The following is a 27,345-nucleotide window of genomic DNA, read 5'->3' as shown; positions in this document are numbered from 1 at the left end:
TTGTCTTGATTGTCACTGCTCTGTGTGATGCTGTTCTCTATGATTCAATCAGAGGCTCTGAAGAACCTGAACATGGTACAGTATATACTGTGTTCATCACAGAGCTGTTAGAAGTATATGATGATTGAAGGTAAATGCATCTCCTTAATATATAAAAAAATCTTTCTTTCAGATGAATCCGGGGTCACATATTCTGTGGTTGAGCTTAGAAACATTCCTAAGAAGAGTGAGTGATTTACTTTATAGTGAGAACTACATGCAATAGTTTTTGTAGTTCTTAACAAAGGGCTGGATTGACTTGTCCTGCACTCATCTTATCTTTGTGACAGGGAAGAATAAGGAACCGGACGAGAGCACCGTTTACTCGGATGTGAAGATGGCATCAGCTGCAGGTACAGTCAAGTACAACAGGCCTTCTTGAAGTCTTTATTGGGTGCTGTGCTTCCTGCCACAGTGTAATATTGTCATACTATCACCCAGTGTCGCCATGTACACAATAGTCAAATCCTACACATCGGTACATATCAGCGTTTAGACTTCTTGTAAATTGTATTCATTGGTTGTGCTTTATTCATCCATCCATCGATATATAACTGAAAATGTTTCTTTTGTTTCAGACGACAATCTGTTGTATGCCCAAGTTCACCCTCGCACCAAAGATAAGAAAGCTAAAGGTGAGTAAAGTCAACATCCACCTGCAGCTGTTGCTCTCCAACAGGCTTGTGTTTGACACAGTGTGACGTGAGTTCTGTGTGCATCCAAAGCAAACATCTTTTAAAGTGTAGAAAATGGGATTCCTCCTTCAACTATCATTGTAACTTATTCTGCCTGATGTTGTATTCTAGTTTCTCTTGTGTTTTTCATTTGTAGACTATGTTTACTTTTTGCATTTCTGAGAAGAACATGCATCAGCACATTATTGTCTTTAACTGGGTCATTACTGGCAAACATATACATATATATATTAAAATCTTTTCATTCACAGGAAAATCCAGATGTGCAGCAGCAGAGGAAACTGTTTATTCTGACGTCAAACCAGGAGCTCGTGGTAATAATGCAGCGATAATAAAGCGATTTATTTTACATAGTCAATAGTCAAACAGAGTCAAATGTCATAAAGCACCTTCAAGCAAATCATAAATAACTGTTACTCTTGTTTTCTCTCTTTGGTTCTCTTCCAGATCAATAAAGACAAAACCGGTCAACATGAAGACCAAAATCTTTTTAATTAATATCTGCAGCTTTTTTATGTAATCATTGTGGGCATCTTTGCTGTCTGACTAGCAGACAGTATTTTTTACAGTTCATCTATTAGCAAAGAAAGAAATGCATCATATTGCTTTACATCTTCTGTATTTTTTAGAGTTTGGCTTTAAATGCTTCAATAAACTTTTGTTCCAGCAACATGCTGTCTGTCTCATCATCTCCCCTCTTTTATTTTGCTGATCCAGTAAAGTCATACTGATGTCGACAGAAAGAACGAAGAGGTGGAAGAGTCGAGATGTGACAAAGCACTTTAAACGTCCCTTGTGTCTGATCATGATGTCACAGATTGGGAAATAGTTGCATCTGTTAAAATGGTTGTTCTCTATTGGTGCTTTGCAGACGTGTTTCTCTTGGAGTTGGATTGAACAGATACCCTGCGTGTAACACGTCAGCTCTGGTTTATACTCACGCGATCAAAGCAGCAATACATCTTTAAATGTGTGAACAGGAACTCATTCATCTGAAGGGCCTAAACGCATAGATGGTGTTTTACTTAAATGGGAGCAAAGCTACTGTAGGACCAGGAAGAAGAATCAAATATTGTTCTCCTTCCAAAAAAATATAGATAAAAAAGGTTGAATAAAATAAACATTAGTTACGGCTGTTATAATCTAATATCAGAGCTTTTTAACTTTGAGTTTCAGAGGATTGTTCAGTTTCTATTAAGGTTGGAACAGAGCAGCACTTTTTATCAATCAAATATTGTAAATAAAATAACAAACATCAGACTGGGGAATGGTTGACATGGCATCGCCTGTACCTGTGTTATCATTTGTCTCAGAATAGATTTTATAACGTGTGAGTTTCTGACGAGGAAGTGGAGATAAAAAAGACCGGAAACGCATCACAAATCCACAGTGGATCACATTAAACAAAACCCATCACAAACAAAACACTGCATTATGAATACTGTATGTGTGTGATATTCATTTAAATTTACTTTCTGCGCCATCAAGCGACAAACAGTGTGTACATGTGGACTTAAAGTTGTTTGGTAAAAGAGAAAGGAAGAGGAGGTCAACATTGGTAAAAGCCTGAGCTGAAATTGTCATGAAAACAAATATGCAGAGACTTTTAAGAATGAAGTAATATCATAATCATAATATTAATTCAGCTTTAAGATAATTAACTGTAGTGTAGAAAGTATTTTAAGACATTTTAATTGTTTTCAACATGAATCTTATTCATGTGATGGATGCATGTGGACACAATTCCACCTCTAAAAATGATGTGTCCCTCATAGAGCCCATAACCGTAGAGCCCGCTGTGACTCCCAACTCCACCTGGAACGCAGACAACGAATCCTGCACAGTTTTGCTGGAGTGCAGCGGAGCCACCGACAGCAGTGTCACCTACAGCTGGGCCGTGAGGAACCAAACCACAAGTGGCTCCAGGCTGCGGTACAGCATCACACCTCAGGACGGAGACACCAGATTCACCTGCACAATTTCCAATTTTGTCAGCGACAAGTCGACAATCAAAACAGTGACGTGCAGCAACACATCGGAAACAGGTTCGTACAGATAAGTGGTGATAGTTTAGTAGTTACATAATGCTTTCATGAATCATATGGTACAGAGGATAAAGAGGCACAGCAGGTACGGCTATATTTGACCTATATATGTACTTATATTTAAGATTTTCGCACATGCATTTAGATGAGTCACATTACAATGTGACCTGCCAGAGTCATCTGCAATATCTGACGAGTGAGAAAGACAATGCAATCGTTTTAAAAGATCTCTGATTATATCTGTGTCGGGCGATTGAAGTCACTTTTCACTTTAAGTTGTGTGAAGCTTAAATTGATGATATTTAAAACTCAAGTTTTGAAAGTCTCAAATGTTACTTCCTTATGTTTCCTTTCAAACTATAGACGAAACTCAAATTTACTATAATGCACAAGAGTAAAAATACACCAATGTCCTGACCATAATGAAATAAAGATCCATTTAAAATAAATGACTCCACCGAAATTAAAGGTATTTAAATGTTGTTTTTGGATATCTAAATCTGGGATAATACATTGGTTCCAGCGTCATAAAGAGAGCCGTTAACAAAACAAGAGAAATCATGAAATCCAACATTAAGGCAGTTTTACAGCATTTCGTTTTCATGTATGTGGATTCGTCTGTCCTCAACTCATCTGTATAGATAGTCTGCTCTACCTCACGGAGGAAACCTTTATTTCTGATCTTTTAAAGTTCTTTTACAGTGTCATGAGCAGCAAGGAGGGTGTTTTAAAGGAAGTCTGTCTGTGTTTCTTTCACACTGCTTTATATTTTTAGCCACTTGGTGGAGCAGTGCGGTTTTGCTTCCAGTTAGTTGCTGATCGGCGGTTCTTGTGGTCAAATATCATTGCCGATGCATCAGTGAGTGCATGCATGATGCACAGCTTCATGCTTCAGCACATTTAAAGTGTATTATCATTGCATAATGTTTAGTAGACTATTTAGAATGCTTTTCCTCCATTTGGGCAAATGTTCAGTACTTTTGGTTGTATGTAACTGTTTTCTTGTTTTTGATTTATACCTATTGTAATTACATTGACATTATTTTCAGCTGATATTTTTGTATCAAAAATGATTGAGCAGCACTAGCTTTACTTTAATATTGTGACATAAAATAAATACACCTTTGAACTCATCTGGTTTGAGTTTCATAGTTCTTCTAAATGATGTGAGGGGTTCAGGGTGTGTCGGTGAACATGTCTGTTACATGTTGGTTCTGTTTCTTGAACGACTCTCTGGCCAGAGTCGTTTTACCGTCACTGTGTCACTTCTCCTTTCAAAAGAAATGTCAGCAAACATCTTCATGCTACACTTTCAGAGTTTCACCAAGTAAATAGTCAGCTGATCCTTTTGAGAGTCGAAAACGGACAACTTGAAAATGAATGTCATCTAAATGGAACAGGCTGTTTGTCTCGATATTCTATATTTCAGAGAGGAGAATGAACAAAAAAAAACAATTCTTAAAATGGTGGTTGACACGTTAAATTCTCTGGATTATCATGACTCAGAAAAAAGGAAATGACTAAACGTCTCCCACTTGCAAACTCCCTAAATGTATTCGGCCACTGTGTGTTCAATGCTCCGCTCTAGTCAAGCATACCTGCAGACATGTGAATACACCACGTGATGTGTTTCTGCTGAAGGGACACCAAACACTGAACTCACTCACTCACTCACTGTGAAAACAATCAAAGCAGTTGTTGCTGCCTATTCAGCATGAAGCTCGAACGCAGTCGATGCTAACGGCAGCAGGCTAACATGCCCCCAATGACAATGGTAACATGCTGATGATTAGCAGCTAATCTTTACCTTGGTCACCATCGTTAGAGCTAGCATGCTAACGCTTGCTAATTATCAGTAAGTATACAAGGTACAGTTTAGGCTGAAATAAGGTTCAAGGGTCAGTTTAATTGGCTTGCGTCCACAATTAAATAGTGAATGCATTGCGGTTTTCGGTCATTAACAAGTATATTTGGGTTTTTGACCTGTTAATCACTAGCATCCTCTGGGTACCATGACCGTCTGTACCAAATGTCTGCACAACCTAATCAATAGACGTCGAGATTATTCACAAAAAATGGATTTTGTCAACCTCGTGGTGGTGCTGGAGGGAAACTGGGTGGTTTCAACACAGTTCGTCGGCTCAACCCTAAAAATGTTCTGGCAATCCATCCAAATGTTATCGAGACAGATCAGTCTGGACCGAATGATGAATGAAAATCAATATTATGCTGTTTCTATGATTTGTAAGTTGTAACTTGTGGAGTGAGTAGGTTGAACGCCGTTGCTCTGTGAAGTGGATACCAGGAGACGTAGGTGAGATTTCAGTGCCAATACAAGAATGTGTGAATTTAAAGAGAAGTAAAACATGCGAGTGATCCTAAAATAGTTGCCTGAAGTGCTGAAGATGCTGCCCTTTAGGTGGGCAGCATCTTTACCTCTCCTGTTTCACTTTGTGGGTTTCACATCAGCGTTGAACTGTAAATGCGCCATCAGCCTCAAGTTCAGGAAACCAAAGTGGGGCTGCAGTGCAGAGACCACCACTGCAGAAACACCACGTAGAACGATGCCGGTCTTTGCATAGTGACGTTGTTTGTGGCTACCAGATGAGACTACAGGGAACTACAGTCTTTCACCGCCGGATGCTGAGATGCTCTGCAGTGAGCAGACAAGTCCGCTCGTGATATTATTATTTTCCTTGCCTGCTCGCTTGATCCCAATAAATCCTGAGACTTGAGCATTTGAACTTGATCTAAATATCATTTTACTGTGCAGCATGGACACACATCCTCCTCTACAGGAGCATCGCCACTTGTCGCTTGTCTTATCTTGAGGCGTGGTAGTTCACTTCCTTCTGTGCTCACATATGGCTGCACACAAACCTCAAGTTCTGCTGAATATACATGCATTGTGCGGAATACTCGGTGGCAATCGGGGGTTTCCCCCTACCCAGTGCCCCATTGTCATGCTGAAGTCTTACCCAGACTCAAAATGCAATATACAAGAGGTCATGGATGTAAGCCAAGCCAATAACTATAGGCTGTAGCCTGAACGCTTTGCACACACGTCACCAAGGCTAATATTGTGAGCGATAACGCCTCTGCCCTGCAACAGAATCCCCGATACATGTTGTGGCTCTAGATGTAATTTAAGGCGGAAAATCCTTTTTCTCTCACTCTCCATTATTATTTGTGAATAAACCAATTTGCATGCAATTGTGGGCCTTATCATGCAAGCACAGATGGACACACTCACGCATAATGAGCAGAGAAAAATGCTGTTTTTCTTTATTTTCATATTGTGTGGACGAAAATAGCTCATACCAGAATGCAAAGAAAAGAAGATAAATACAGTATTTTTAAGTATTTGATTCTCAGGGGCTAAAACGTTCCCGTCCTCCACCTACAGGATTCTCAGTAATGGGCCGAATCCTAGTTCCAGTTGTGTATTTTAAAAGTCCACTCGACATGCTCAAATTTGTGTTTTCACTTTTGCAACCCCTCATCTTGGAATATCTGATGACAGGATGTGGCTAGCTTCATCCTGCTCAGTGGTTTTCAGAAATGGACATTTACCTTGAACTTTCACACATACGGCTGCTTGCGGTAGTCTGTAGATGTGTTGTTTGTCTTTACTCTTTGTCACCCAGCAGAAACAAATCTAATGCATAGCAACTGGCTGTAATTTACGAAAAAAATAGGACAAAAAAGCTGTTATTAAATCCTCATTTTTAATACTCTCTAGTTATGTTCTCACTGATGTGCCTATTTTTAATCTCGCAGTGTATCAGGCCAGACCGCTTCTTCTTCTGCTTCTTCTTCGTCAACAGAGACCTCCCCCGCTCTCCACCCTCTCTATTCTTTTTTTTCTTTTTTCTTTAGGAGTGACTTGCCTCAGCACAGTTTGACAGACTAGAAGAGGAAACAGACGCTGTATCTCTCCCCACAGAGATGGTTGGTGGTTGCCTGAGCTGCTTCTTTACGTACATTTCTGTGCTCCTTCTCTGGGTTTGCCTCCACGGTATGTACGCCTCTGCTCTTATCTTTATGGATTTCTACTGTACTATTGTTTTGCTTGATTCACTCTGTCATGTGCTTAGAATGGAGCAGGTTGGTCAAGATTGAGGAATTTGCTGGATGTTTGCATGTCATATCGGTACGTTTAAAAGGCTCCAGTGAGAAATGCAGCTGTGGCTTCAAAGCCAGTGACATATTTAAGAACTGTGACGTCCAAATTCAAGAAATGAACTCAAGGCGCCAATTGTGTGTGTTTAAAGATGATCAACAAACATTTACGTTCTCTCCTGTACAATAAAAAACTCATAATATGTGCACGTTGCTCAACATTTGTCATAAATTGGAGCTCCCGACTTGTTTGTTCATCGTCTGATTTCATTGCACCTTGTGGTTTTGAGTTTGCAAACATGTGCTTTCCTTTTCTTTGGTACACTGTCAGCAAATTTCCTGCTTCTTCTACTTGGGTAGAAACTTTAAAACCTTTACGCAACTCTGGGATGGGTCATCCTGTCTGTTGGCGTTACTTCCTCTTTGAGGATCAGTTCTGCGAATGTAGTTTATTCTGATAAATAACAGGTCATAAAAATCATTGCTTACGGGAACGAGGTGTGGACCTTTCTCAGAATATTTGCAGAAGTAGGGGAGTGTAAGTTAAAATGGCCTTGCTGCTTGTCTATTTACAGCTCATCGATACAGGCCATCAGTATTTCAATATTGTGCCAGTATTTAGTTACCAGCAAGCACATTGTAGTGGATGTTGCGTTGGAAATGCTTGTGAGCTTGTTGTCAGATTCTCACACAACATGACAGCAGACACATGTGAAGTGTCCACTTTCTGAGAACCCTCCATCAGCAGCAGCGTTGACCACAAGTGATGAGCAGCGCAGAATAAAGGCAGCGCGAGACCTTTGTCACTGTGCCTGCACTGCTTTTTCTTTGGAAATGAGGCCATGGTAACTTGGACAGCTCTGAAGACGAGCGTTATGGTCAATTATTGGATTGACACAAGTGTCAGCTGCTTATACAAACGATTGATTATGACAACAATGGCTTTACTAAGACTAATATATGTTTCTAAATTTTATTTTTAGCAGGAAATCTGAAAAAAAATGTACTTTTCTAAATGAAAATGACAAAAGTGTGTGGGTGCAGCGCCACAAACCAAATTCAAAATATGACTCATGCGAGTATTTTCCTTTCCTATCCCCTGATACAACTGTCAGGTAACTCAAACTATTTGTTGAGGTCACTGTTATGAGGAAACCAGAGGTGACTGTTGTCAGGAAACAAACAAAAGCCGAAAGAAGACATTTTGTTGGAGGTGTATCACATCCATAGACTGTAAATAAGAAGTGAAGGTAGTCACCTTGTGGTCAACCATTGGTTTGTGAACTGTCGTTTTGAAGCCTCGACTTTGGCATTTTGGCCGTCGCCATCTTGTTTTTTTGCAACCAGAAGTGCAACCGAACACTGAATAAGACATTTTTAGGCAACCAACAGGTAACAATTAACTTTCATGAACTGAAAACACTGCGAAAGGGTTGAAATTGTAAGACGAAAACACGGATCACTCCCAGACTAAACAACGCTGTGGTAGCTGTCAATCACAAGGGAGCCACGCCCTAAAACATACCCTGCTTTATCATCTATTTCAGCTGATTTGGACCTTTTCTCTCTCGCTCTATGAACATTGAAGGAGACAGCCTCTCCTAATGTTGAGAACTAAATTGGACAGTGACAGTGCATTCTTTGTTTATATGTTTCAGATGTGGAGGCTTCCAGTTGTGATCACAACATCCATAAAAAGGTTGGAGACACCGTGGAGTTGCCATCATGCTTACGAGCTGAAGGGGTCACCATGGCACAGTGGCGATATGGAGGGGTTATAATAATAGAAGGCAAAACTGTTATTCATGTTTCTAGAGAACATCAGTTCAAGGGCAGATTGGAACTAAACCCCACACACTTTAATTTAACAGTGAGACGACTGACTCTCCAAGATTCTGGTACTTTCAGTTTTACCTCAGCGGTGAATGACACACAAAGGCCTACAGTCACCGTCACTCTGCAAGTTCATGGTAAGGACCTCATAAATGATAATCCATTATTAATATCTTAGTTGGTTGTTGGATTGATTCATATAGAACAACAGTGGTACCAGAAAGCACTCAACACATGAAGAGGTTTTCTGTTTTTAGCTGCGTTTTCCGGGCTCTCTCGCCCACCATCGCCTTAAGTTATGAGTTAATTATGTCTGATATCGTGGGATGCACAATTCCACCTCTAAAAATGATGTGTCCCTCATAGAGCCCATAACCGTAGAGCCCGCTGTGACTCCCAACTCCACCTGGAACGCAGACAACGAATCCTGCACAGTTTTGCTGGAGTGCAGCGGAGCCACCGACAGCAGTGTCACCTACAGCTGGGCCGTGAGGAACCAAACCACAAGTGGCTCCAGGCTGCGGTACAGCATCACACCTCAGGACGGAGACACCAGATTCACCTGCACAATTTCCAATTTTGTCAGCGACAAGTCGACAATCAAAACAGTGACGTGCAGCAACACATCGGAAACAGGTTCGTACAGATAAGTGGTGATAGTTTAGTAGTTACATAATGCTTTCGTGAATCATATGGTACAGAGGATAAAGAGGCACAGCAGGTACGGCTATATTTGACCTATATATGTACTTATATTTAAGATTTTCGCACATGCATTTAGAAGAGTCACATTACAATGTGACCTGCCAGAGTCATCTGCAAAAAGAATGCACTCATTGTTGTAGTTGAGTATATTTATACATAGTATATTACAATATTACATTATAGTTATTTCACCGTGCACAAATGTGATCCAATAACTGATAACACCATTATTTCGCAGGCCCAGACTTTGCCGTTCTCCTGGGTGCGGCGGGAGGAGGTTGTCTGGTGATTGTCGTTATCGTTGGAGTGGCTGTATGTGTTTGTCACTGCAAACAAAGTCAAGGAGGTAAGAAACGTCATGTCAGCTTTTTTTAAATTCCTGATTGGCACATCACCGGTTTTTACTTTGCTTTGTTGCTTCATTAAAATCCACCAACAGGAAGTGACTCAAATGACCTCACAGTGTATGCTGATATCGGCGAAGTTGCGCTTGAGGCTGTAAGTATACTTCCGTATTTGCACTGTTTGCACAAATCAGTTTTAAATAGACATTCAATGCTTTGGTTTTTGAGGATGAAATACATTTTTTACCCACTCTGCTTGTGATGCATGCACATTTAAACTTGCAGGGGACTTCATCTACCATGAAGCCATGCACACTGTATGAAACCATTGAGAACAGAGTCGACACAGTCACACCTGGGGTAAGAGCAACACCTTTATCCTGGAGGTTCTTGCAGATGAGACTGAGTTTAAGTTGACAACATACTAAAGCACGTGGCTACAGTGTACTTTTGCCTCACTTGTGTTGATTATAAATACATATATACATTAACAATATTTGTTTTTTGTCTTTTTTCCCTCCTTTTGTCACACATCTAGCCTGAGACTGTGTACGACAAGATCCAGTTGAGTCGCATGAGGAAGCCCTCTGTGTCGCCCTACCAACAGGTTTCCTAGAGGGTCACAGCACAATGTGCCGTTTGCATGTCCTTTGAGTAAGAAACAGAAGTAGATCAATATTCATATCACAGAAAATATGTATGAAATATGTATGGTTAATATCGCAACACAGTGTCACACTTTTGTACATTTTCTATCTTTGGCACCTTTTCCTCATATAAGACAAACATAAAACGTCCGTTCTATTTTGAGAGCCAAAGAGCTCCAATTGTATGAACAGTGTTGTAAATCGTGTAAATACAGAGATTATATTTTTATTTGTACCTCTTGGGGGTGTTTCAGCTTGTGCAAAGGTGGCGATATTAAATTACATTTACTGTCATTAAGTCACTCTGGCTCTTTTTGCAAGCATGTTGTTTTAATCGAAGGGTTTCGGCCGGTTATTTGAAATGAGACAGCGATGCCATACATGAATAAGCATTTATCAGAATTGTTGGATTGGATTGGATAGACTTTAATCTCCCTGAGGGGCAATTTGGTTTGCAAACAGCAGTCAACATACAATAGATAAACACGTTTTTTAAATACATACAACAGCAGATTTTTGACCATTTGTGACATGATGTTTTGCCACAAAGATAACATAAATAACTTTTATCAAACTGTATTTGGTTAAAAAAAACATTTGGTATATTTCTATAAATTCATGCACCTACTTTAAGCGTAACAGTAACAGAAGTTACTCTTCCACATCAATGTATTTCCAATACTTCAGTCACAATGGTACATAACATACCGGACACAACAACAAACAGTGAGACGAAAAAATGTCTCAAAAGTGCATTGAGTACAAAAAGTAATAGTATAATGATAATAATACATTTTATTTGTATAGCGCTTTACAAGGTACTCAAAGGCATTTTTCATGGTGAAAACAGAAACAATAAAAGCAATTACAGTACAAACAAAAGAGATGACATAACAGTGACGTGTACATAACACTGCGTCTTTGAAAGGTGTGTACAAAGGTGCTTGTATATACTTATGCAGAAACATGTTCCTCAGGACTGCAGCACCTCCCAATTTCCAAAGTTAAAAAGTGTTTTTACAAAAATAAAAAGTTCCCATTTGACCGGATAATAAGAAAAACAAGTCATGAGAACCAGAGGAAAAATACTCCATGTCCTTAACAGCAGTACAATAAAGTGTAACCACTATCGTTGAGAATCTTTCAGTGCGTCTGTGTTGTATCTCTATTTTTTTAAACTGTCATTTGTACATCGCTTTCACTGTTTCCATGACCTAAATACATTCATTTATTTCATTCATTTGTTCCTCTCACCGCTGCAAAGGCACGTTACAGCTACTGTCAGAATACTTCCCAGGATGCCTCCGACCAAGAAAGCGATCCCATATTGTTTCCTGATCCAAACATCTGGATGAGGATGCAGCGGGAGTTCAGGCTCGAGCTTCTCACCTGAAACAACATGGGAGAGGCAACAACATAGTTCAGAAAACACATCTGGAATGGGTTTCTCAGAACCACATTGGCATGAAGTGCATCATATTGTACCATGTTTTCCTCATTTAAGTCCCGTTGTGACCTTACCGTCGCACTTTGAAGTGACGACACTTGAGGCCTTCTCCGTGTTCCTGCAGGAGGTGCAGGTTAATTCAACATGCTTCTGGGTGGTGTTGAGTAATGCGAAAACAACTGCGGAGTTGCCGTCGGGATTAGTCGAGTTGTAGGCGGTCCCGCTCGGAGGTATCCCCTGCCAGGACAATTGTACACCTGTATCCGTTGAGTGGCATCGCAGCAACCTGCTGCAGCCTCCGTGTTCATGTGCAAAGGTCAGGATGGTCGGTTTCTGGAGGCGTTCTGCGGAGGGTTTGAATTGGAATCGTTGATTAGACGAGAGGATGTGTTCAGCACCATAAGGCTTGAGACGCTGACATTTAGCAGCGAGATATTTGTTAGAAATGTTGTGAGAAAAGTCAGAAAAGCACTACATATAAGTGAAAAAATGATGTCAATCCTATTTATTTCATTTGTTGGTGTTTTAAAAGTCAAAGTAAGACTCATACCTACCTAACTGTGAAAACACCATTAATATGTATAAAAGGCTCACAAAACCTAGAAATGTGTGTCAGTCTTGAAAGCTGGTCGCACTTACGTCTCACTGTGACCTTAGCCTTGTTTCCGCTGGACTGTCCTTTGGTATCGATGAGATCGACAGTGTATTCCATGGCATCCTTTGACGTCAAATTATAGATCATCAGGTCACCTAATGAATTAAAAACACATTGAGGAGACTGGCCAAGAGTAAGCGTTCCTGTTTCCTGACAGGAGATGGATTTGTCTCTTACCTGTAGAGATGTTGAGACTGAGTCTCCCTTTGTACCGAGCGAATCGATCGATGTTCTTCCTCTCGCTACGATAGGTGGCGATCCAAGTGTTGTTTGGGAATATTGACCACTCGATGGAGGAAAGCTTCCATGACGGGTCGGCTCCTGAGGGCAAGGTGATGTTATCCCCGAGGTACCCAGAGACTTCCCTGAGAGATTTAACTGGTGCCACTGCAAAACAATAAGAAAAGATCTTTAAGATGTTTTGAAGCAATATGGCAAAGACAACGAGCACAAACCTGGAGTTTCACATCTTTACATGTTTGTTGTGATTCTTTCCGATGTTAACCCTTTAATTGAGGGTGTCGGCTGGCTTACATCTGCTCATAAGCACTGAACACACAGTACAGCTGAGGCTGATGGGAATGTAATTCGTTTCACAGTGTTACGTATTGGATAAAAGGAAATCACGACTGGTGCCAGATGAAAGGTTAGAGGATAAAACGTTGAACGTATCATCTGGGGACAATGAATGTCTGTGCTAAATTTCATGGCAATCAATGCAATTGAGATTTTTTTCATAAAAAACAAATATTTCAACATCATGGTGGCGCTAGAGCGAGGGTAGGCAACCTCAACCATACTATTCTATGACTTTTAATGATTTTTTTTTCAACATGCTACAATATGACTTACTATACTTCGACATATACCATACGAAGAGTGTTTTCAACATAACATACTATGAAGTTGAATGACTTTTTTCGACATGATATGCTATGACTTTCTTTTACGTACTATACAATGACTTTTTTATTACGGTTTTTTACATTCTACTCTGTGACTATGAATACATTTTTTTCACGTCAAAAACTCAGAAAAGTCATAGTTTTCGGCATACTATACGAAGGCTTTTTAATGACTTTATTCCACATATATACTATACTAGTTATTATCACTTTTTTTCAACATTCTACACTATAACCTCTTTGTATTTTTTTCCGACATGCTTTAATATGTCGAAAAAAGTCATAAAAATGTCATAGTATAGCACGTCCATAAGTTTTTATACTTTTTTTCAACATAGTATACGATGACTTGTTTCATGATATTTTCTGACGTACAATACTATTTTGTTTGACGTACTGTACTCTTATGATCATTTATATAAATGCTACACTTTGACTTTTTAGGATTTTTATTTCACTTTTCTTTTGAAAACATACTATATTATGACTTTTTGTTTTACTTTATTCGACTCTACATACTATGACGTTTTTGACATATATTGAATGACTCGTTTTATTCCAGCCTATGGTGTACTATAATACAAAATTTTGACTTTTTCATTTACATCCTATGTTATAATTTTGTTCACATTTTTTATGGCACATTCAACTTTTGTGTTCTGAAGATTTTATGGTTCACTGCACTTTGACTTTTGAAATAACTCTTTGTGTGACACGCTATGACAGTTTCTTTATCATGATATAGATACCAGGGGTTCTCAAAGTTCTGATGACTGATTGCCAATTTAGGGAGCCAGGACATGATTCAGGGACACAAAACCAAATGTCTTTTCCATTTCGCTTTCACATGAAATTGTCGAGTTGTCGACTGAAATGTCTAATTTAACTAACAGCACTATCGTCAGTGACAGAACGTAATTCCCCTGACACTCACAAGGTGCCACTAGTTACCATGCAACATGTAGCTTTCTAGTTATCAGTCCTGGCCAGATGTACTAGGATGTGCAGTTTGAGGGAGTAGCACTCTGGTCGTACGTTAAACTGAAATGGAACGCAGATGATTCAAATATTTTCAGCAATGTCTGTTTAAAATGTCATAGTAATCCAAGTAATCCAGATATCTCAGGATGGACCAACACTCAGAAGAACTTTTCCATTTTTAGAGCCTACAAGTACAAACTGTATCATTTGGACATTTTGCAGGAGTAGATGTAAATACAGGATCCATAAAATAGTATATTTACTACACATACTCAAAACTATCAACATGTGTAAGTTCCTTTTGAAGATGACAAATACACTTTGTGAGTTCCATAATTGACATACTTCCTGCGTTGTTCGTTGCTGCGTGCCCAAAGACGTGACATAGTCGGTTCTCAGTTGTCATTTAGAATATTGATATGTCTTTTTTGAAAATGCCGCTGGCGCTTAACGATATTTTGACAAAATGAAAACAGGACCTACCGTGGAGGAACAGAATGAGGAGGATTTGAGGTTTCATTGTTGCCGAGTGGCAACACACAGACGGAGAGCGCAAAGACCCTGGACGCCACCTCTTCCTCTTCTGTCATGAAAACCACGTGCTGCATTGACATTGCAACACTTTATTGATCATGCATCGTCTTCCAGGAGTGACTCAATATTTTGGATTGGGTGTTAAATCCTACATGTAGATTTAAAAATACATTTTACACTCTTGATATCAAATGTAATGTAAGACAAAATAATCCTAATGGTACTTTTTGGGTAAACTCCCCATTGACCAGTGGAAATACTGAAACTGAATACTTTCCGTTGCATTCTGTAGTGTCCATATACTTTGTATTATTTCATAGTATTTAGTACTTCGTGAATTCCAATGGATTTAAGTACAGGATGCTGTATAATTCATAGAGTAATGGAAATGTTTACGCGTCATTCTGGCTTCAAACGTACTCCCCCACTTGGGTGTCACTTCCTGAAAAGAAAAAAAATGAAAGATAACTTGTGACTAACATGAGACAAATAACTGGGTGAGATCATTTATTAAAAACATTTTACAAAAACAAAAAACACAGCGTAACAGTAAATAACAATCTTGCTTTCAAAGACAACGTTCAAGAACAAGTGTTAGGAGCTCATATCGAGCACAACAAAGCGATCCATCGAAAAACAGGAAACACAAAACCGTAGAAAACGGCACCAAAAGTACAGGAGGACTGCTTTGTGAGCGGCACGACAACCTAATGTGTAGTATAAAAAGGACAAAAGACACGAATGTGCACACGCATCAACCCATGGCCGGATTAACCCTGTTGACCCCTGATATACAGTATATGGTACAAAGTACTGTGAGAAATGAGTCTATGAATCAACAGACAAGTATTTAGCCTGAACTTTAGATTTAGATTCTGCACCTTCTAAACAGAAATAGTCCAGCGTAATCTAACGGCTTGTATTAATTGATGAAAAAGTGTACAGTCGTGTAAAAAATCGAGGATGCGATATATCGAGATGTGGCAGTTGAGTTGCATTGTGGGTAATGTCGGCACCACCAGGAAGAAGAATATGTGGAATTTTCTTTAAAAAAAAGGCAAATCTCTGGTTGTGCTGCATCAGGTTCCCACTGTCCGTCGTGAGTCAGACAATATTATCGGAGTGCAAGGCTACATCGGTGAAGTACTTTTTTATTAAAGTATTACAATTCGATTTTGACACAAGACGGGGCCACGAGGGTTTTAGGCAATGAAGGGCCACTCTTACATTACATCGCACTTTAGCCGTTTGAATTCCTAAACTTTTAGAATGAATCAAATCACGTACACGGAGGGAACCCCGGGGCTTTTGGGTCACAGGCCATGAGACAGTTGGCCACTTTGTCTGGTTGATGACGCAGCCACGCTCAACCACACAAATTCACACACTATGCAAAATATCAAAGACGACAATTAACATTCAGCTGCCTAAAAAAAACAAAGAGCACATTGGCGATACTTGGCTGTAATCCAATATTCAAACATCTGCCATCAGCGTGACTGCTCATAAACTGGTCCTAGAGTGTGCTTACGAAGCTCTGTTCTTGCTCAGTGCAGGAGTGCATCATCTGTAGGTGATTCAACGAAACCCCAGCAAGAAACATAACAAAACAATTATGAAATGCTCGGCCCATCAAGTCCATCCAGTGTTTTCTTACTTCATACTTTCAGTGGAAACTATAGTGGAAACTACAGTTCAAAAAGCAGTTTCAGCTCCGTTTGAGTCAGTCAGCGTATCCAACGTTCAAACGGGGAGAAAGGACCAGGAGACAAAGGACAAGTCAGTTCCTGACTCTGCACATGTGTTGCCAGTAAACGCCAAATTCGTAAAAAAAAAAAAAAAAAAAGGGGGAGAAGTAGGATTAAGCTCTGAGCTGAAGCGAAACCCATGTAATCCTACATGGGCTGATTCTCTTGAATAAATGTCGTACGCATGAATTACAAAATCCAATTCATAGACTCAAGCGGTCCTTTCAGGTTTAAATCTTTGTCAAAAAAAATGTATTTCACGAAATGTGTGTTTGAATACCACAAAACGGAACTAATACGAAGTATCCTAGAAACTGGAAGCAGCCAGCAGTGCAGGCAAGCGGCTCATGTTATGTTGAGGAACAAACATGTTTGTTCCTCAAACGAACATAACATATAAGGTCAGATATCACTGTTGTTCTGGAACTATCTTAGCCATGTCATTTGGGTGTTGCGCTTATCAACCAACAGAAATCATGAACAATAACTAATAAAAAAGGTATAAAAAAAGATACCCTGAAAGCACTAAGATTAGTATCTCCGAGTCCCCATTCTGCTACACAGACGTCTCCGACTGGAGCTTCATGACAAACTTGTGCCTCTTGGGGTCAATGAACTCCTCGCCCAGGCGCAAGAAGGGGAGGGGCGCCACTGTGACGACCAGGGAGAAGTCGAGGCGTCTCAAGGAGAAGACTTGGCCTCGGCGCAGAGCAGCAGTCACGGGCTCCTCGCTCACTAGCGTCCACTGGCGCCCCCTGGTGGTGTCCAGGTACTGGAGGGTGGGACCGGGGCTGAGGTAACGCTCGAGGAAAGCCTGCGAAGGAAACGCATCGCAAAATGCAAATCTGTTGATAAATAGTTGAACTAATGCAAAGTCAGGATCTGTTTCATGGGGCGGAGAGATATGAATGTAATAAAAAGTAAAACATAACTTTGAGAGCTGCAAATAAAAATCCTTTTTTCAAATCAATTTCAAATTTTCACACTGTCAAGATTTATGTTTGCGTTTACTTTTAAGAAACTGTTCATCGGTGTAAAGTGAACTGTGCCAACTCAGAAAGTGAAGGAAAAAATGGGGTTAAATGCAAAAAAAAAAAAAAGCTTCATAATATGCAGACAGGAAACCAGTTTTTGTTGAAGAAACTGATGAATTAAAATACAAAAAATGGCTGGAATATAACTGAGACAAAAAAAGTGATAAGATTGAATAAAATAAATGCAAAAAAAATAATTAAAAATATAAATAAAATGAAAAATAGAATAAATTCAACACAGAATTACTGTCAAATAAATAAAACGAGCGTCCTTGCCTTTGGGCTCATGTTGTGCGTGACGCAGAACTGCAGGTGGTTGATGATGCTCTCCATGCTGTGGTAGGACTGCTGCCTGGTGGCGCGGAGGTACTTCTGCATGGCCCTCGCCATGGGGGCAAAGATGGCTTGGGCCGCCTCCCTGGGGTCCATCACCTCCCGCGGGTGTTTGGGGGAGGACGTGGTCGCGTCTTCGTCCTGGTGTCGCTTGATGTGGGTGAAGGCTTCTTCCACCGCCACCACCAGTCTAGGGAGGAGAAACGGCAGAGTGAGCGAGACGCCAACTGAAAATATAAAGCCGCTTTTATGGACAGTCTTCATAACGTGCTGTGTGCGTCTGTGTGGCCGTGTCCTCACCTGGCCTTGCGTTTGCGGACCCTCCGCTCCACCTCTGCCTCCTCGTAGTAGTACTCGTTGTGGGAGTTGTCTCTCCTCCGAGCAGCGGCTGCGATCATGGTCCTGGACTGTCCCGTAGAGTTATTGGTGCTGTTCTCTGTCGACAGACATCAACAAAACAAAGCTCCATATCATAAACAATTCAATACGTCTCATACGGCAGACTCCCCTGTATCATCATTGCTGGCGCAGGCAACATACTAGCAATGTGTCATCTCACCTTCCCCCAGGTTGTAGACCTTGAAGGCAGACATCTTCTTGGAGAGGATGGACTTGGGCAGGTTGAGCAGGGCGGGGTTATAGACCGGGAAGTCACTGTAGTACTGGTCCAGAACCCAAACGGCTGCCCGCTGAATACTAGGGGGGGGGGGGGGGGGGGGGAAGAGAACTTCCCTTTAACTTGCATGTTCACTTGAAAACAAAGTGCTGTTATCAGTGTCCATCACCTTTGAACAAGCAGACAGTTGGGACATGTTCACATGCAGATAAAAGGGAAGTGGTGAACCAGAGGAGGAAACAGTGCCACTGCTGCAGCGAGGGAATATAAAGCCCACGAGACTAAAAAACAGCGATGACGAAGGGCAGGAGCGTCACGATGAAGCACAAAACAACCATCTCCAGTTGGAGGTTGCCCTTAAAAGCCAGATCGTAGCTATCGCAGGCAGGAAGTGAGCCGCTTGTGAGAAGAAAAAGACATCGACAGACATTCAAAGATGATAAACTGTGCATTTTGGAAATGTTATAATCCTGCATGAGAATATAATCACTGTACGCGGACACATTTTTAATTGATTCAGGCACACAACGACTGAATTATGTCCATTTTACTGTCTATTTATTTTGCTGCAGTGCCGTCTATAGATGAGGCAAAAAGAGTAACATTTTGCGGGGACGGCATTTGCAACCATGTGTCACCTAAATAAGGTTGCAGAGTGTGGGTCAAGAGTTGCAGCTGCCGTGTCGGGACTCCCCGGAGGTTAACAAGATGGCGTCAGCCAACACCGCGCCCACACAGGAGGTAACACGAGCGGCGCGTTAGCAGAGCACCAGCAGCAGCTTCTGTCCTCCATCTGTGTTTACACAGGGATGCGCTCAAGCGGAGTATTGAGGACGCGTTCATGCACGTAGCCGCGTTATGCGGCCGGTCTAGACAGCTGGATGGGATTCAAATAGAAGCACATCTTCACCGTCGAGCACGGAGGACTGAAAAACGCAGCTGAAACGCTTCCATGACGTAAACCTTTGAAACGGATACTTTGTTCGGCTGCACAGATAAACCTTCTTGATGATGGGAATGGGTTTTTTTCTAAATGAATGAAATGTTTAATAAAAAACGAATTAACTGATTAAAAACCCCGTCATAAGAGCACGTTTAAATCGAAATATTTTATAAATAAGAATGCAAATATCACAGATATGTTCCCCGCACACTAACCTGAGATGCCCCACGTTGTAGAAGCGACTCGCTCCATCTGTGGTCCTCACAACCTTCAGGCAGAAAGCCGGCTGCAGGTGTCTGACCTCCAGCAGCACCAGCGCCAGGTACTGAATGAACAGCAGCGCGTCCACCAGAGACGCCGCGTATCCCACAATCCCCCTGTAGTCCGTCTCTCTGGGCTCCAGCACCCGCACCCCGTAGAAGAGCCAATAGGACGCCACGAAGAGGAAGACCAACGCCAGCAGCAGGCAGCGGAAGATGAAGAAGCGCGGCAGGGTGGCTCTGGGCGAGCGCAGGAACAGCGCCCAGGTGGAGATGAGGAGGATCAGGAGCTTGAAGGCCAGAGATATGTAGAGGCCCTCACACGGCGTGCCGCAAGGCTCCAGCGTATCCCGCCAAAGGAGCTGCGGGAGCGCCAAGAAGGCCAGAGGGGTGACCAGGGCGAAGAGGCCCAGGACGGCGCCCAACGCCGGGCTGAGGTAACGCCGGCACTCCAGCGGCGAAGAATCCTCGAGGTCCTTGGACATCCGTGTCAGGTCCTCGTTGGAGACGCTGTCCACGGAGGTGCCCGTGACCACCGTGGTGGTCTCGCCCCAGTTGTCATCCTGGAGAGAGAGAGAGAGAGCAGAGAGGAGATGAGCGTTGGGAGAAACGCGGCACAACGCGGCTTACGACGAACGATTGAAATCAAACTCGGACCCGGTCGTCTCCTCTGGTGGACTCGGCGTCCAGCAGCGGCTCTCCAGGAGCCTGGATGGTCACAGACTTGTCTCCCCGGATGCTGCTGTCGCGGCTCTTCCCGCGATGCCTGTCCCTCTTATCCCTGGAGGAGGAGAAGAAGAAGTCAGATGGTTTAGTATTGATGGATACATTGTGTTTAATCAATGTCTGTTAATAAAAGCGTCAAATTCAGTTCGACCTCTGAGAACCTGCGGGCTTCTTACCGGTGTTTGCGGGAGCTTCGCGAGTGGGGCGACTTGTAGGAGTAGCCCGAGTACGTCGACTCGTTGTCCATGTCGGAGGCCGGCGGTGGGCGGGGTTTCCGGGCCCCTCCTGCCCACGAGCCGCCGCCGCCGCCTTTCTCCCAGACCACGCCCAGCTGGCTCTTACGATTGCTGATGGACTTGGTGGAGAGGGCCAGAGGGAGGCGCAGCAAGTCCACTTTACTCCTGAGGGAATCTATCTTGGAGGCCTGGTGGGGAAGAAGAGAAGGAGATAAATGAGAGAAATAGTGAATTTGTACAGAAGGGAGGCAGAAAGAGAAATAAGGAGAGAGAGAGAGAGAGAGAGAGAGAGAGAGGTAATTTGTCATAACAGACAGGAATACAAGAGTCTCAGAGGGGAAACACACCAGGAAGAGAGACCTTGTTAAGATGTTGGCACTCTGAGGTGTGTTTTCAGTCACACAGGACATAACCGGGCCCATTCTTCCGGATTAAGGGAGCTTTTTTCTTTTTTTTTATGAGCGAACTCACGTTATTTGGGTGTTCTCAGCCAATAAAGGGTAATTACGCAACCTTCTATTCTGGGCTACGAGTCTCCGGTGTGCCCGGCATGCCGGAGGAGCAGAGGCAGAGCCCGCTGGTGCTGGCTTATCTTTTTTTTATTTTTTGCGTGATACATACTCGCCCGGACGCCACATTCCCCAACTGTCCCCCGTGGTCTCTCAGGGCAACAGAGCTTAACTACTACAATGGGGATGAATGGGAGGCTAGGGGTGAGAAAAGACAGGGGAGGGGGGAGTTGCCACAGAAACCAGAACAACAACTCTGCAACCCCCCCTCCCTCCCTCAAATACACACCTCAGAAGACAGGAACAGACACTAATCATTGACCAGGAGTCTGTTCCTGTCCTCCATTTTAAGTTGACGTTTTGCAATTGGACGCAGAACGAACAGACTCTGAGTCCAACAACAAATCTCACGCTCTCAATTTGTGCCATGACCTCCCGTGTGCGTCTGTGTCCTGTGTCACGTCAGGCAGAGCACTCCGCTCGCTTTCTGGGTAAAAATGGAAATCACATTCTCTTGTGGCATGAAAAATGATCTTTGCTGCAGCTTGTGCAGACTCAACAAGGTTTATTTATGAGCAGGAACTTACAACTCTCTAAGTGTATCTCGGTCAAATCTTGGGCCAGACACAGCACAGACCATGAGAGTAAAGTCAGAGCTTTAACCCGACATGAACAAATCCGTCTCTCGCTCTCTCTCTCTCTCCCACCCGGTTTTGAGACGGTCAATCCCATCGATCGCTCCGATGAGCCTCATCCACTGTCATCAACCCACCACTGATTGATCTACACTGGGCTCCACGTTGAGCATCATCTGGGACGCTAGAGGCCCCACGTGCAGTGTGGAAACAAACTGGCCAGGACAGAAAGAAATAAATGTTACAACACTGTAAAAAATGTCAACCACTTAGAAACACTTTGGCTAGAAGATGCTTGTCATGAAATCTTGTGTATAGGTTTCTCAAGTTTTTTTTTTTTTTTGAATAAGTCACTGAACTTGCATTATTACATGTAAACTGAGTGCAAGCGTATTGACTTTGTTGCCAAGTGAAATGTTTCCCTTTCCCTCTCATGTTTTGGGTGGAACATCTTGTTGCATGCGTGCAGCCTCAGGTTGCAGCCCGTGTGGCTCCCGAGGGGCCCTCCAGGCCTCAGGGCGGCAGTGGGCCGGCGAGGCGTGGCTGCAGCCTCGACACGGACTCCTTGAAGCAACCCAAAGCCCAGGCTTCGAGGCCTTCACGTTGCAAGCGCGCACGAATAACCGGCGAGCATCACGGGGCAGTCGATTCAAACACCAGTGGAAACACACAGCGAGTCCGTGATTTGAGACAAAGCGGAACACACCCAGGATGAAGTGATGAGCAACAGACCGCACAGCAAACATTGATGTGGCCACAGGGAAGGAAACCTACCAGGGCTCAATTTGGCACACAGTGCGTAAAAGCGCAAAAAAACCCACAACCGGTTAAAGTGCGCGGAGAAGAACAATGAATAAGTGGGCTCCAAGTGAGCGTGGAAAGCCGGCGATCGCGTTCACACTGGTGGTGAAAATCAGCTTCAGTGAATCTGTGATCGATACTGTTATCTGCCAACTCATCAGTCCTGACAGACCGCGCACAGCTCCTGAAATCAAGAAAGTATTTGTGGAGAAAAAATTAATGGGGACTAAATGTTGTTGTAGTTTTTTTTAAACATTAAAGCAGCAAGCAGCCGGTGTGCTCGTGCTTATACACGAACAGCCCATTTTTACCCATAATGCATGCAGGAATGTCTTACCTTTCTATCCAAAGGAGGAGGGGGGGGGGAGCTGCAAACCCGCAGCACAAAGGGACGAGCAGCAGAGCCGAGCAACGAAAAGTGCCTCCAAAAAGCTCCGCGTTCACTTTCGCCGGACTCTCATTCGTCCGCAGTCTCCACGCTCAACGGTGCAACTAGTTTCCCCCCTTTTTTCAGGTCAACGCGATTTGTTTGCGTTTGCTTTCTCGGCTGTTGAATCGCATCTTAAATCGAAGCCGCGCACACACACACACACACACACACACAGAGAGAAAGAAAAGGCAGCGACACGCACCTCATCCCGGCTCCGCATCTGTTGTGTGCCGGAGCCCCGCTGAGCTGAGCGGCTCTGTGTGGACGTCCAGGCGGCCCCGGTTGAGAGCCACACACCGTCAAGTTACACAGAGTACACCCACAGCTTCCGGGACGGGATTTTCAAAATAATACCAACATGTTACAATGTAACAAACCCGACTCACAGACACAACTTGCATTTCGTTGTGCAAACCTGTGTTGTAGAATGACAATACGTTCACATTGTTATAGATACATAATGCAATAACTCGGTCAAAGCATTGCCACATATTTGAATTGCACATTGTATCCTCTAGAACTGCTCTTAAATATTACATTGAGTGGTTAAATCCATTCATAATTAACTAAGAACAGACCGAGGAGCAACATCAACGTCTGAAGGGTGTGGCATTGTCTTTATAAATTATTAATAAACATTTTCTCCTAATCTCAAAGTGAAAATATTTTTTTAAAGGTTGAAGGGATTCTGCTCTACGATACTCTGCTTTTATATCATATATTATATTAAAAAGAATTACTCTTGAAAAACTATTTTCTTGCAGCAATAACGATCGCCACAAAAATGTACAATGACAGAAATGTATGAAAAAGATAATGTACCAAATCAATTGTGTTTTGAATAAAATGTTCTACTTTAATACGTAGTTGTAATGTAAATGCCTCATATAACTAGATGTACAAACTATAAATAGATGAAGACAATCACGTAAATGTGATTAACTGATAAATGTAGGTCTGTAAAGAAATCTGTTCAATATGACCTCGAAAAATTAGGTGGCATCAATATTGTAAATAAAAATAATTGCCCTACTTAATGTCTAATTTGACCACATATTGAACAGAAAACCATTTATTGCCTCTAGCTAAGTTCGGACAAATGTAAGTTATATATCTGCTTGTATTTAAAAATAACTATCATACTAATATGTATACCTCTATTATACCGCTTAGAAGAGTCTTGACCATGAAATAAACAAACTGTTTCCATGTTATGTCTCAGTAATTTCATTACTTTTAGTTTTTCTCTACATGCCTGCTGGTCGTGCTCACGTGTATGTGCAAATAAGTAAATTAACGGCATTTAACATTATTATTAACATGATAATTTCCGTTACTTTGCTGACTGTATTTTGAAAGTACTTACCGGAACCGGAAGTGGTAGTGTGTTGTCCCGTCTTCATTGACGCCGTCTTCATGAATTGAGTGTGTTGCAGTTCCCCACCGTGGCCACTAGAGGGCAACATGAACACTCTTGACCAGGGGTGTCCAAACTTTTTTCAAAGAGGGCCAAATTTGATAATGTGAAAATGCCCTAGGGCCAACAGTCCCTGCTGACATTATTTTAAACAATACAAGTAGCCTATACATACATTGTTATTTTATCATTTTATTTTCAATGACAGCAAATAGCAATGTAACCAAATGTAAGCATTCATGTCTGAACACATCTCAACAACTATTCTGCCTTTCTTTCACATCTTGAAAGTCAGATAACAAAGAACAAGCCATCTAAAATATCTTGGAGTTGCTTCACTTTTCTAGCACAGACGCTCTCTGATAGCTTGTTGTAGCATTAGCACGTTTGGTCTCGTAGTGTCTCTTTACATTATATTCCTTAAACAAGGCAACAGTCTCATGACAAATTAGGGAGACACAGTTGTTTCGGTTTTCGGTGAAAAAAATATTGCGATCTCCACCTCTCCTGGAAGCGGCGGCCCTCATTATCGACTTTCCTTTTTTTACTTGCCGTAGCCATGACAGTTCAAGGGTCAGAGCCAATTTCAAACAGCCAGACAGTTACAGAGTGGTGCTGCCACCATGAGGTAAAAATAGGAATTGCATGTTGAATTTGTATGATTTATTCATTCCGTTTTGACTGTGCTGGCGGGCCATGAATAATGCATTTTAAGACAGAAGGCGCAGGCCGTATAAAATCTGACCTCGGGCCGTGATTGGCCCGCGGGCCGGACTTTGGACATGCCTGATCTACAGCATACCTTCAGGGCTCTGAGGTCTCACATTTGTGTCATAGCCTGGAGTACTTTTGTAACAGTTGATACAGTTGAGTATCTTCAAAAAGTAACTAAAAAAGTAACTTTTTTTCCAAAGTAACTAAAAAAGTAACTTTTTTTCCAAAGTAACTAAAAAAGTAACTTTTTTTCCAAAGTAACTAAAAAAGTAACTTTTTTTCCAAAGTAACAAAAAAAGTAACTTTTTTTACATAGTAACTAAAAAAGTAACTTTTTTTACAAAGTAACTAAAAAAGTAACTTTTTTCCAAAGTAACTAAAAAAGTAACTTTTTTTCCAAAGTAACTAAAAAAGTAACTTTTTTTCCAAAGTAACTAAAAAAGTAACTTTTTTTCCAAAGTAACTAAAAAAGTAACTTTTTTCCAAAGTAACTAAAAAAGTAACTTTTTTCCAAAGTAACAAAAAAAGTAACTTTTTTTCCAAAGTAACAAAAAAAGTAACTTTTTCCAAAGTAACAAAAAAAGTAACTTTTTTTCCAAAGTAACTAAAAAAGTAACTTTTTTCCAAAGTAACTAAAAAAGTAAGTTTTTTTCCAAAGTAACAAAAAAAGTAACTTTTTCCAAAGTAACAAAAAAAGTAACTTTTTTTCCAAAGTAACTAAAAAAGTAACTTTTTTCCAAAGTAACTAAAAAAGTAACTTTTTTCCAAAGTAACAAAAAAAGTAACTTTTTTTCCAAAGTAACTAAAAAAGTAACTTTTTTTCCAAAGTAACTAAAAAAGTAACTTTTTTCCAAAGTAACTAAAAAAGTAACTTTTTTCCAAAGTAACTAAAAAAGTAACTTTTTTTCCAAAGTAACTAATAAAGTAACTTTTTTTCCAAAGTAACTGAAAAAGTAACTTTTTTTCCAAAGTAACTAAAAAAGTAACTTTTTTCCAAAGTAACTAAAAAAGTAACTTTTTTTACAAAGTAACTAAAAAAGTAACTTTTTTTACAAAGTAACTAAAAAAGTAACTTTTTTTTACAAAGTAACTAAAAAAGTAACTTTTTTTACAAAGTAACTAAAAAAGTAACTTTTTTACAAAGAAATTAAAAAGTAACTTTTTTTTACAACTTTTACCCTAACCCTAACCCTAACCCTCTAACCCTAACCCTAACCCTAACCCAACCCTAACCCTAACCCCCTAACCCCTAACCCTAACCCTAACCCTCTAACCCTAACCCTAACCCCTAACCCTAACCCTAACCCAAACCCCTAACCCCTAACCCTAACCCAAACCCTACCCTAACCCTAACCCTTTGACTGTACTGGCGGGCCATGAATAATGCATTTTAAGACAGAAGGCGCAGGCCGTATAAAATCTGACCTCGGGCCGTGATTGGCCCGCGGGCCGGACTCTGGACATGCCTGCTCTTGACCATGAAATAAACAAACTGTTTCCATCTTCATTCTTTTTCTCGACATGCCTGCTAGTCGTGCTCACGTGTATGTGCAGGGAGCACAGCTGAGAACACTTCGGCTGTGCAAGAACCCATTTTCAGGCGTTCATGAATCAGGCAGAGCTTTTTTCTGACGTTGGTCTTCCGAAGTCCGTAAGAAAACATTTCAGAAGACACTTCAGAAAATGTTCGCGAATGAGGCCCAATGTGTTTCTGAATTTTTTTAAATTTTATTTTGGAGAGCGACAGGGAAAGTCGATCGCGATCGACGGGTTGGCGACTGGCTGAGACCTTTCATTCTGCTTTTATTTTTACACCAAGAATAATTCATTTCCGGTCATATTCTTAGCAAATGTGACTTGACACATTTAGTCTTCACAGAGCATAAACTAGATTAAAACCATTGTTTTCTTTCCTTAAACTATTAAACAAATCCAGAGGATATTTCATTTCTTTTCCACCTTTAACCACAAATACAACTACAGCAATGAGT

General features: G+C 41.5%; 4 protein-coding genes across 5 annotated transcripts in view; 2 read left to right on the top strand and 2 right to left on the bottom strand.

Annotated features, from left to right (window-relative positions):
- The window catches only part of LOC306796340 (uncharacterized protein), a 38,905-nt gene extending 37,691 nt beyond the window's left edge, over positions 1–1,214 (top strand). Inside the window, exons 5-9 of the mRNA XM_079295212.1 lie at positions 173–226; positions 330–392; positions 618–674; positions 986–1,048; positions 1,182–1,214. Coding sequence (XP_079151338.1) covers positions 173–226; positions 330–392; positions 618–674; positions 986–1,048; positions 1,182–1,189 — 245 coding nt within the window. The 3' untranslated portion in view covers positions 1,190–1,214. The remainder of the gene's footprint in view (positions 1–172; positions 227–329; positions 393–617; positions 675–985; positions 1,049–1,181) is intronic.
- Positions 1,215–6,700: 5,486 nt separating this feature from the next.
- On the top strand, positions 6,701–10,713 carry LOC306796651 (uncharacterized protein). The gene is made up of 7 exons (XM_079295701.1): positions 6,701–6,797; positions 8,560–8,871; positions 9,101–9,370; positions 9,678–9,785; positions 9,879–9,937; positions 10,069–10,143; positions 10,322–10,713. The coding sequence occupies exons 1-7, from the start codon at positions 6,728–6,730 to the stop codon at positions 10,397–10,399; spliced, it is 972 nt and encodes a 323-aa protein (XP_079151827.1). The 5' UTR covers positions 6,701–6,727; the 3' UTR covers positions 10,400–10,713.
- A 189-nt stretch (positions 10,714–10,902) lies between these two features.
- LOC306796890 (SLAM family member 9) lies at positions 10,903–14,980 on the bottom strand. The gene is made up of 5 exons (XM_079295958.1): positions 14,902–14,980; positions 12,710–12,919; positions 12,517–12,627; positions 11,952–12,221; positions 10,903–11,819 (listed from the first exon to the last, which is right to left on the bottom strand). Exons 1-5 carry the CDS (start codon positions 14,936–14,938, stop codon positions 11,668–11,670), a joined length of 780 nt encoding a protein of 259 aa, XP_079152084.1. The 5' UTR covers positions 14,939–14,980; the 3' UTR covers positions 10,903–11,667.
- A 462-nt stretch (positions 14,981–15,442) lies between these two features.
- LOC306796403 (vang-like protein 2) lies at positions 15,443–23,492 on the bottom strand. Of its 2 annotated transcripts, none has more exons than XM_079295299.1 (8): positions 23,426–23,492; positions 20,789–21,036; positions 20,544–20,667; positions 19,842–20,449; positions 18,627–18,763; positions 18,368–18,503; positions 18,011–18,257; positions 15,443–17,514 (listed from the first exon to the last, which is right to left on the bottom strand). In XM_079295299.1, the coding sequence occupies exons 1-8, from the start codon at positions 23,441–23,443 to the stop codon at positions 17,257–17,259; spliced, it is 1,776 nt and encodes a 591-aa protein (XP_079151425.1). In that variant the 5' UTR covers positions 23,444–23,492; the 3' UTR covers positions 15,443–17,256. The 2 variants fall into 2 exon arrangements, with proteins under 2 accessions (XP_079151425.1, XP_079151426.1); XM_079295300.1 differs by having other exon boundaries at positions 23,131–23,474.
- Between the last annotated feature and the right edge of the window lie 3,853 nt (positions 23,493–27,345).

This window comes from Melanostigma gelatinosum (assembly GCF_949748355.1).
Source record: "Melanostigma gelatinosum genome assembly, chromosome: 23".
Classification (NCBI taxonomy): domain Eukaryota; kingdom Metazoa; phylum Chordata; class Actinopteri; order Perciformes; family Zoarcidae; genus Melanostigma; species Melanostigma gelatinosum.
This window is presented reverse-complemented; position numbering and strand designations above follow the sequence as displayed.